The 11396-nt window shown below is 31.2% G+C and overlaps 2 protein-coding genes across 3 annotated transcripts in view; both read right to left on the bottom strand.

Moving 5' to 3' along the window:
• On the bottom strand, nt 1584–7338 carry LOC107613506 (beta-glucosidase 24). Its single transcript, XM_016315537.2, has 14 exons — nt 6961–7338; nt 6724–6916; nt 6525–6594; nt 5367–5425; nt 5191–5266; nt 4896–4973; nt 4719–4806; nt 4363–4618; nt 4124–4239; nt 3548–3762; nt 3409–3440; nt 2983–3085; nt 2796–2892; nt 1584–1932 (listed from the first exon to the last, which is right to left on the bottom strand). Exons 2-14 carry the CDS (start codon nt 6853–6855, stop codon nt 1764–1766), a joined length of 1491 nt encoding a protein of 496 aa, XP_016171023.1. The 5' UTR covers nt 6856–6916; nt 6961–7338; the 3' UTR covers nt 1584–1763.
• The window catches only part of LOC107613927 (beta-glucosidase 12-like), a 9115-nt gene continuing 5365 nt past the window's right edge, over nt 7647–11396 (bottom strand). For both annotated transcript variants that reach the window (XM_021109909.1, XM_016316129.2), the window contains 6 exons: nt 10953–11068; nt 9506–9723; nt 9388–9419; nt 8197–8299; nt 8028–8127; nt 7647–7952 (listed from right to left, as the gene is read on the bottom strand). In XM_021109909.1, coding sequence (XP_020965568.1) covers nt 7784–7952; nt 8028–8127; nt 8197–8299; nt 9388–9419; nt 9506–9723; nt 10953–11068 — 738 coding nt within the window. In that variant the 3' untranslated portion in view covers nt 7647–7783. The remainder of the gene's footprint in view (nt 7953–8027; nt 8128–8196; nt 8300–9387; nt 9420–9505; nt 9724–10952; nt 11069–11396) is intronic.

Genomic DNA, 11396 nt, shown 5'->3' on the forward strand with positions numbered 1-11396 from the left:
TTATTCAACTATCATAATTAAAATAAAAATGTTATTTAAAAATTAATTTATTTTATTGACACATATTTTGAAATATGATTCTCTCCCATTCATATAAAATGTTTAGTCATAATTGCATTCTGGAGATATAAATTAAAAAAGTAAACTGAATAAATATTACTCTCTCTTTCTCTCTCTAAATAAATTAAATTAGTTATATAAAACTATACAGACTAATACTTCTGTTTTGTAATATAAATTAAATTTTTAAATGATTATTTATTTTGGTCCAAGTAAAATTTTAAAAGAAACCCTTATTTCAAGTTGAATAAATTATCATTTTGTATTGAGAACAAAATATTAAGAGTTTAACAATTAAAATTTTTTATTTTTATTTTTTTTATGTCTTTTATTTTTATTGACTTATCCATCTGTTGAATAGACATTAAAAAAAATAATTTACTTATTTAAAATGACTATAAATTTATTCTCCTACTTTTAATATAAATCATGGATATCATATAAATTTTTAAATATTTTATCTGTCCCAAGTGGGGATCCATTGGCGATATGACTGTCCTTGTCTTAGAACTTGGATTGGCATTTCTTTATTACGATGGATATACATTTTTTTTTCAGAGGCAAATATGGGTGTGAGTATGTAATTAGGAGGATACCGTAATTGGTTGATGTGGTTCATGTCGAAGGGATAGAATGGTGATAAACATCAACTAAATGGACCTAGCATTTTCTTTCTTTTATGTCGAAGGAGGACAAAATAAAATTCATTCAATATAATCTTATTACATTACTAAATCTAACACTACTAATCATACTCAATTATGTGTCATATCATCTTCGTTTACTTGAGTTGAATCTTTCATTAGGTGGCAACTTCCTACAGTACCAAACTACCAACTACAAAGTTTAAGATAAGTGCAGTCAGAAAATTGACCGAGTGTAGTGGTTTGCAACTCCTTCCAATAGAATTTTTAAGTTAAAATCCTGACTTAAAGAAAAGGGGAAAGAAACAATATTAATTAGAATAAATTAACAAAAATACTTATGAAAGAATTTGGAATAGATAAAATATATACTAAAGATTTGTAAATATCAAAATACATATCAAAAATAATTTGGGATGTTTTTTTAATTTTTTATCCATAAAAAAATTCAAATATATTTTGATATCTATAAATTTTGATATATATTTTTACTCACCCCAAACTCCTTTTTTTGGTATTACCCACCCGAAATTATTTGATGTTTAATTTTATCCATTTATTCTATTAATTATTTGCGAATTTGACACATTATGCAATTAAGTGAGAAAATAACAAAAGATAGTTACAAAATGTCAATTCTTTGTTAACATTGAAACTACAAATATGCCATTTCTATCCAGATCCACAGCACTAACCCGCCAAGCCAAACAAAACTGGGTAGTTATGTTGTATGTTTAAATTCTAATTACAACTTTCATCTAAAGTATAAAATTATCATAATCTAGTATTTGGTTCTAAACTTCTAATCCCAATCTTGTTAAGAATGGTATCTTAATATTAATTAATCATTTTTTAGCTTGAGTTGCTTGTGAATTGTAATTTAGTTGCAGACGCAAGAAACATAATAGATTAGGTAACCTATTGCTACAAATTAAGGAAAGTAAGTTCCAATATGATGCCTCACTCTTAGGCTAAACATCAGAAATCATCAAAGCCTTAACCTTAGAGTTAGGGAACAAATTCTCAATTTAAATTTGAAGACATAGATTTTCTACCATTTTAATGGTGGAGAAATATTTTGAACCACAAAGCTGATCTTTTACGATATCTTCTGAGGCCATTCTTGTAATCAACATAGACAAGTCCAAAACGAAGAGAGTAGCCAGCAGTCCATTCAAAATTGTCCAACAAAGACCATGCAAAGTAACCTTTTACCCTCACACCATTCCTGCCAAATCAAAAACATTTTAGCTTGCTTACATTGATTTGAGAGAGAGACTTGAAAATTTGCATGATCGTTTTGTAAATATAATGATAAATTAGTATTGTATGAAATTCTAAACACTACATCGATATTATGCACTGTCCAAAGTTCCATGTTGAATAATATGGGATGTTTATTGTTCTATGTAAAGAGAGTAGTTCTTTTCCCTTAATGGCTACCATAGTTATCAGAACCGAACCGGTAATTGAACCGGTCATACGATCGAGTCATTGGATTATTGGTTCAATCAGTAGATTATTGATTCACCCGGTTGACTTGGTCATAATTAAATAAAAATTATAAAATTATAAAAATAAAATTAAAACTAAAAGTTAAAATACATATTTTCAAAAATATATTAATAACAATCAAATATCAAGTGTGGTTTGAAGCACAAACCAGCCGGTTTTCAACGGGTTTGACCACCCATTGACTGGTTCAATTGCAAGTTTGGTATAATTCACTAACCGAACCAATCAAACCACCGGTTCACCATTTTTTTGGTCGAACCAACCGATCCGGTCCGATTCTGATAACTATGACGGCTACTAGTTTTTTAAGATGTGATTCTCCACTTTCCTAACTTAACATCCCTTCAACTTTGGTTGATAGGCACTTTGGTCATATTATTCTCAAAAATTGCTAAATTGTCCCAATACTTTTTTTTATTTCAATTTGAGAATGTCAATGCAGATTTTAACAGTAGCCTCCAATGTAGAAACCTTAAGTTTATAAGGTTTTTTTCTCATATATTTATTGTAGTAAGTACTATAAATCTTTCTATTATAATAACCTTAATAAGTGTCTGGTAGTAATATTAAACTTACCTTATGGCCCTTTGAAGATACAGAAGGTGGTGACTGAAATAATCTATTCTCCATTTGTCATCAAGTGACATTTTACCATCATTAACCTCATCAACTCCTGAAAATGATAGAATAACTTGAGCATGACAAAGATACAATTTTTTTATGCAAAGGTGGTTATAGGTACTCATTATAGATAAAAACTTACCATTCTCTGTTATATAAATGATTGGATTGTTGAATTTCTCCTTAGTGTACTCTAAAAGACCTTGAATTCCTGGTGGATAGATGTACAGCCAATCTGAAGCAGCCTGCAAAATTATTCACTTCTCAACTCCATTATAAGATATAATGCGAATGAATTTCGTCTCCTGAAAAGCAGTTATCTTCCTTGGAGCATTAGCCCTTAACATAAAGCAATTCGACTCTGTCAACCAATAGAAATTCAAGAAAGTGAGACATCATGCTACGACCATGATTCCTTATCTTCTTGAATTTCTATTCGTTAACAACATGAAATTGCTTTACATTATCATTGCATGGAAATTATTCTCTAATAGTTATACTTCCCATAATTTTTCAACATCATACTTCATAAGCAACTAAAGTGAGTAAAAAGTTATCTCGGATTTACCTTTGGACCAATTAGAAGCCCATTTCTTAGAGCTGAAGGCAAGTGTGAGAAAATGGATCATGCGTTAGTAAATGTGGAAGGCAAATTAAATTCAAGTTAAAATAGAAAGCATACGAAAGGTTCATTTGAAACGACTTACTTGTAAATCTAACACATGAATCTGTAAAGACACTTGGCCTTCCATTTTGGCAAGGAGTATTGGTTGCATAAGTTGAGGTGTAATAGTTTAACCCGATGAAATCGAAGGATCCTTTAACCATTAAGGATTGTGCTCCAGAAAACTTGGGCAATCGGTTCCCGACTCTGTTAACCATTACAGCTGGATATGTACCAGAATGTAGTGGTTCCATGAACCTTGAAAAAAAAAAAACGAAGTGTGTTTTACGTCCACCGAGTGAAACCAATAACCACTAAAGGTTTGACACCTAAAGAGAAGCATCTGAACCATTGATGAGAAAATCAACAATTTCAGATTTATTAAGATTTAACACATGTATAACTATCCAAATAATTATGAAACTCTTGATTATTTTCACCAAATCTTTAGATGTTGCACTTCAGAGTAGCCTAATCCGTTTCACAACTCAGTCTTGTGAATGAAACATGGATACAAAAGTTATCTCCAAGAAATAGTACAAATAATCTGTTGATAAAATTAAGAGAATTGGAGACAAGAAGAGAATTTTTTATTAGAAAATAGGGGAAAAGCACTTACCAATCATACATAAAAGCAAGACCCCGATTTGCTGCTTCTACATCTTCTTTAGATTGAGATAATGGCACAAGCCATGCAGAATTTAGTGTTACCCCAATCTGACCCTTCTGAGTAGCCTATTAGAAAATCACTCGGTCTCAATAACTTCAGAACCAACCACATATTGCATGAATTTCGACTAAATTCTATCAATTCTATATGCTGTTTGATTAATTAAAGATAATAAAAATGGCAAATACCTTGAACTTCTCTCTATAGACTTTTACAGCAGCAGCGTGAGCAAGTATCAGGTGGTGTGTAACAATGTAGGGCTCAATACTTGAATCACCGGTGGCACAGCTTGCTGACATCCACTTGGAGCATCTTGTGGGCGGGGATCCACCATTTCCATAACCACCGGTGCTGTATAACACTGGCTCGTTTAAAGTAATCCAGTGCTTCACCCTGTCACCAAATTCTCTAAAGCATACTTCTGCATAAAAAGCAAAATCTTCCCTGTTCAGAAAAAATAAGCATCGGTTTTCCATTGGTTAGGAGTGAAAAGAAAGGAGGGTTTAATCCATGAAAGAAAGCTTTATATTTTACTAATGCTTACACAATTTTGGGACTCAAGAAACCACCATACTCATTTTCAAGACCTTGAGGGAGATCAGAGTGAAATAGAGTAATAAAGGGCTGCTGTCCTGTAAGTTATGGTGTAGAAATATTTTAGTTCCTTGTGATCTAAGGTATCATGAGAGAGAGAGAGAGGGAGAGAGTCGACTTCACTAACCATTTGCTACAAGTTCATTTATGAGATTGTTGTAATAGTTGACACCTTCTCGGTTAATTCCTCCCTTCAAGTTTCCACCTTAAAATTTGTTTGAGCACCATTGAATCATGAACACACCAGTAAATGTCCAATTCAATATAAAAAAAGCTAATGTTTATAATGGTCTTGAAAAAACTATGCTAACTAATAAATCAAATTAGCAACACAGAACATACTCAAAACAATAAATAGCTATTTATGCAACAATTAATCTCAGGATAACTGAAGGATGATCAGATGATGAGAGTTTTCTCACTTGGTAATATTCTTGACCACGAGATGGAAAACCTGTAGGCATTGAATCCAATATCCTTCATCATGGCCACATCTCCCTGAAGAAAATTCATTTATTTTATGAGTCAACAATTACATTAATCGAAATGAGATCAAGCCTACAAATACAAAATTCACATTAAGAGAATGTAATAACACCTTGTAGCGGTGGTAGGAATCGACAGCAACATCCCCATTGCTGTGGTCTGCTATTCTATCTGTAGAATCAAGAAAACATCTCAATGTTTTAAGTTTGTTCAGTTAAAATTCTGCAGAGGTAAATTGTTTCAAAATGCAAAAGAATGGAAGCAGCTACATATGACTTTTGTGCAGCAACAATATGAGGTTTGGGAATAAATCCTCATTAGAAAATCTACTTGACTCTTTTAACTAGTGGTGAAATTTTTCAGATGATGATGATCCATTCCCATGAGGCTCATACTGCTGATAATAATCACTAAATTCAAGTTTTAATATGGTCCAGCTAATTAATGAACCGAGATACACTAGATACATCATGCACTAAGATAATCCAATGCAATGATAGATCTTAATATAACTTTACACCACCAACTTATATGAGATCTACACCATTAGATCATCATGGAGCATCAAGCAGCATAGTGATTCCCATTGATATTATGCATTGTAAATATTGTTTTCATTAAGTTAATAACTATACTTTTTAAGTTTTTGGTTCCCTCTTTAACCTATCAACGTGCATCTAATTAAAGTCTAAAATAAAATAATAATAATAATAAATTTTCAAAAAGTTCTAATATAAACTTAAGATGTAAATACCAAATCAGTACACGAAAGATTCTAACGCTGACAAAATGGTACTTAACTTTTGTTATTGACAAAATAACCCCTGAAAGATTTTAAAATTTGACAAAATCACCCAACCATGAAAGGATGACGTCACAGTGAACAGAAAATGCTGATGTGGCCATCAGAAGAGAGCTCCGATGATTCCTGAGAGCTCCGGCGTCCTTTCACAATTGGGTGATTTTGTCAAATTTTAAAATCTTTTAGGGTCTATTTTGTCAATAACAAAAGTCAGTACCATTTTGTCAAATTTTCGATTCCCGATTTAATATTTACCTCTAAACTTAAATAAGCTATTAACCAAAATGACCCTTAATTCCACCCTCACAACATTAATCTTCATAAATGATTACAGTAGAAACAGAAGAATTTTTTGGTTGCTAGAAGGATCCATGCTCCATTATTAATGTTACCCACACACACACACACACACACACACACAGAGAGACATACATACATACATACATACATACATACATACATACATACCTGGGTGGTTATGAGTGAAAGTATCCCATATACTAGGGCCTCTGCCACCTTCATATGCTGCACCTTCATACTTCAAAGTTCATACACAAACACATAACAAAATGTCTAATAAGATCCAACAACAGTTTACACATAAAATAATGTTTTAAAAAAATAAAAAATGAGAAGAAAAACAAAAATCAAGAAGAAGAAGTAAAACCTGGTAAGCAGAAGAAGCTGTTCCAAAAATGAAATCTTGCGGAAAACTGCTACGATTAAGAGAAGCTGCTGGCTCAAGAAGAAGAACAAAGGAAGCTACTGCAAGCAGGACAACACCACCCTTAACCCACATTGTTTTTGGTCCGATTTGAATTCGATTCAGAGTTTCTCACACTTTGGGACTTTATAATTACCTTAAAAAATATTTATATGTTCATAGTTATTTATTTATAAATACTCACGTAGGGTAGGGATAAGTGAAGATTCTGAAAAGGTGAATAAAAAAAGGGGAAACTTTTTTAGCGTGTATTGGTTTGCTTAAAGCGGTTTGTTAGAAAAGATGCCATTATTAGTGAGAAGGGGAAATCAGGTTCCATACTTAAAAACAAGTATTATTACAGTTTGATGGAGTTTTCTTTGCAGCATTCCAATTCCAAGTGTGTTTCAAAAGCTTAAGACTTGAGAGTGAGAGACTATTATTATTTTTGTTTTTGTTGGAACGTGTGCACCATGGTGGTGGAGCCGTGTTTATGTTATGGAGGTTGAAAAATATTCCAAGGACCCCACGTGATCTCTGATTAGTGCTTTTGTTTTAGATTTCAACTCAGCTATGGTGTCCATCTGTCTCAAGTGAAGAAGTTGATTAAGTATAAAATAAATAATTAATTATTATTGATTTTATTATTCTTATAAATAATTTTTTATAAAATATTCGAATTGGATATTAGATATTATTTAAAAAATAATTTTAGACTTTTTCATTTTCAAAAAAATAAAAAAGTAGAGTTCTAGCTTTTTAGCTTTTTAGGTTGTTTTTTCCTTTTTATCTTTCTTTCACCAAAAAATACTTAAACTTTCTCAATTTTAAAGCTAAGAGCTTGATAAGCTCCTTCAGATTTAAATTTGTTTTGAGAGTTTTTAAAATACAATCCAATCCATTTTTCATAGATTTTTGAGCTATTTCACAAGGGAGTAGTAGTATTCAGATTTAACCATTTTTTTTTCTCGAGTATGAATATAAATAAAACACTCCATATAAGAATACTACAGGAGGATGAATATCAATATTGTAGAAACTTTTTGAACCACTGAGCTGATCTTTTAGGGTATCTTGGCAATCCATCATTGTAATCAACAAAGATCATTCCAAATCGAACAGTATAGCCATCTGCCCATTCAAAATTGTCCAACAATGACCATGCAAAGTACCCTTTCACATTTGCCCCATTCCTGTCAATTCAAATATGAATTTCTAACTTAATCTGTATAAACTTCACTTAAAAGTGGTGATAGATATAAACTTACTGTAAGGCACTGTGAAGATTGGAAAGATGGTCGGTGAAAAAGTCTATTCTGAATCTGTCTTCTAGTGATTCTTCAATACTCTCATTAAGTTCATCAACACCTGCATGTGATTGAGGAATACAGTTAGGTGAAGATGATGATAGACTTCAACACCAACATCCCTACTTACCATTTTCTGTTATGTAAACAATTGGATTATTATACTTCTCCTTTGTGTACAGTAAAAGATCTTGGATTCCTCTAGGATATATGTATAACCAATCTGACCCTGCCTGCAAAAGTTCTTTCTTTGTTTAAATGACTTAATTATCATTTTTGAAGAAGCTAAGAAACGCTAACAACATATTATCCTATTTTCAACTAGAAAAAAGTGTGAATTAAAAAAAAATGGTTCACAACAAGTCCATTTCATGGGATTTGTTGAATTTCAGGGAGAAGAGTAGAATATATGAAGATAATATTATATGAAGTTGTTGTATTGAAGTTGTTGTTACATGATACAAAAGTTATGTTATTTATAAAGATATTTTCATCTAACTTCATAAATATCCATCTACTAACTACTAGTTATTATTGACTTAATTCCCAACTACTAATAATTCTAATAATATTTTAATAGGATTTGATAACTAATTAAAAACTAAATTCTCCTAATAGTTTTTAATATTCACGACTTTTACTATTTTAATCCATCAAATTCAAAATTCACTATATTGATCCTTAAGATCCTGTTCCAGGCACCATATTGGTCCTAGATCCTTTTTGACGTTGATTTAATGAACAAAATGTTGAACTAGCTCTAACTGGTTACAATAAATACAAGGCTAAATAATGTTATTTCGTTTTTGCATCTAAACAAGGTAAAAACGAGGTCATTTTAAAAAATGAGATAGATAAAACAGTTTATACATCATATAATATTTTTTGTCTTCTTGTTTTTACCTTGTTTTAAGCGTCAAAATGGACATTTGGCTATGTGCTCAGTATGACAAGTAGGGGTGGAAAAAGGTCAGGCGGCCTGCCAGGGGCCTGCAGCCTGGCCTGTGTTTGGCCTGGCCTGGTATAAAATAGGCACAGGCCCAAGCTCTTTTAAAAGCCTTAATACGTTAATAGGCCAGACCCAAGCTTACTAATTAGCCTTATTGGCCTGTCAGACCTGCCTGAGCCTGTTAAATTTGAGCTATTACTCATTGGCAAAGACCAATACGTTGCTTAAAATTAGATCTGGGAAACTAATATAATAAATTTTAGATTTAAGAGATTAAAATGATGAATACATTGAATTTGAGGAACTACTTTGAGAATTTAATCGCTAATTAAACAATGAAACGAAAAACATTGCAAATAGATATACTTCTACCTGAGGACCAATTTGAACTCCATCTCTCTCTGCTGATAAAAAAAAAAAAAAAATCTTATAATTAGACAAACTTATGAATGAAAGAAAAAAAAAAAACCTTTTATATATTTTGCCTTACAAGTGAGAAAAACACAAGCATCTTCTGTAAACAAGGTTCTGTTTTCTCTTGTGCAAGGGACATGTGCTGCATAAGTTGCAGTGTAGTAGTTCACTCCTATGAAATCAAATGATCCTTTAACCATCAATGACTGCTCCCTCGAAAACTCCGGCAATCGATCGCCGACGTTCTTCACCATTGCAGCAGGGTATGATCCAAAATTTAATGGCTCCATAAACCTTCGATGATGGTATGATCCAAGATTTTGACGTATTCATTGGATAGTTTAAAAGAAAAGTATGGAGTTACATAACTAAAAACTAAGTTTATATAATATCAACGCGCTCTCTAAAAATCTTAGACTACTAAATAAAAATCACATGGTTCCTTCTAGGCTAGAAATATGGATAATGCATAAGCCCAACAATATCATACACTAAACTTCCATTTTTATTTAGAAGGATAGACAATATATTAGGTAGCGTTTGTTTTGAGGTACTGAGACAGAGACTGAGAGAGTGAGACTCAGTATTATGTTTGTTGATTTAGAGACTCATACTAAAATTTCTGTCTCTCTCTCCAAAATTTCAGTATTTCAGTACCCAAAAAAGTGGAGACACAGGGGACTAAAATTTGTAGAGATGAAGACTGAAATTTTAATAATATTTTATATATAAAATACCCTCTTTTCAATTAATTAATTCCAATTTTATCTTTTGTACAAATTAAATTAGAGTTTCATTCTTATTTCAATTTCTGTCTCCCATCTTGCACTAAGTAGAATACTGAAATTTATTTCAATCTCTGTTTCTTAGTCTCTGTCTCTCGGCCTCAATCTTTCTATCTCTATCTCTCCACCAAACGCTACCTTACAAATCATTTCTTTAGAAAGTTATAGTTAGAGAGTAGAAAAAACATGGATGTTTTTTATATTTTATGCATCAAACCTCTTGCTAATTAATTTGCATATGGTGTCCTGTCAATTATTCAATGAGAGTGAACTGACAATTTGTGAGGGACAAATTCACTTATCACAATTTGCCCTGATCAATTCTTTTTTAAAAAAAAATAAAAAAAAAATACAACTTGTCCGGTTGTCCCAACAAATTTCTTTTAAATTTTTTTTGAAAAAAAATATTATTTTTAATTCTTTTTATGAAAAATAGGGCGAATTATTATTTTTTAAATTAAAATAAAAAATTATAATTCGCTTTTGACAAATTAATTTTTTTAGAAATTAACAAAAAAAATTGTAATTCACTAAATTATTATTTTTTAAACCCTAAACCCTAAACTGTAATTCACTCCGAAATTTTGTTAATTTTGAATTTGTCCTGTATTTGTAAAAACACAAATAAATCCCAAATTTTCTCATATTGATTACATATAAACATTTTTTAGCCTCAAACCTCTGGAATGAATTAAACTAATAAAGTGAAATAAAGGGAGAATAAATAGGGAAAATTACCAATCATAGGAGAAAGCAAGGGCTCTTGAGGCTGCATCTTTGTCTGCCTTGGACTGGGAAAGAGGTATCACCCATGCTGAATTCAATGATATCCCAATTTGCCCTTTTTGAGAACTCTACACAAAACAAACCCAATTAGATTAGCAACTTGTTTTCATGTCATTAAGTGGATAGAAAAATACATTTTTTAATAAAATTTATATTTTTTATGTGTTTAATAATTTTTTAAATAACTCAAAAAAAATTTCTTAAAAGTTCATCCGAACAAATCGTAGATATATATCTATCCCATTTTAATATTTTATTAACTAATCAGTTGATAAATTTAGCTTCGATACAAGAACTCCTAATCAGTAAGGCATTAAAAATAAAGTAAATTACAATCACTTTTTCTGAAATTTAATAAAATCATATATTAATATAATAATATAACAATAATCACTC

This window comes from Arachis ipaensis, chromosome B08 (genome assembly GCF_000816755.2).
Source record: "Arachis ipaensis cultivar K30076 chromosome B08, Araip1.1, whole genome shotgun sequence".
In the NCBI taxonomy this organism is placed as follows: domain Eukaryota; kingdom Viridiplantae; phylum Streptophyta; class Magnoliopsida; order Fabales; family Fabaceae; genus Arachis; species Arachis ipaensis.

Excerpts from the sequence above, each read along its gene's own strand:
- LOC107613506 (XM_016315537.2), bottom strand. The coding sequence starts at position 6,855 with ATGTGGGTTAAGGGTGGTGTTGTCCTGCTTGCAGTAGCTTCCTTTGTT. Across the intron at positions 6,595-6,723 it reads CAGCTTCTTCTGCTTACCAG|TATGAAGGTGCAGCATATGA; the intron begins GTTTTACTTCTT and ends TGAACTTTGAAG. Across the intron at positions 5,426-6,524 it reads TTTCACTCATAACCACCCAG|ATAGAATAGCAGACCACAGC; the intron begins GTATGTATGTAT and ends TTGATTCTACAG.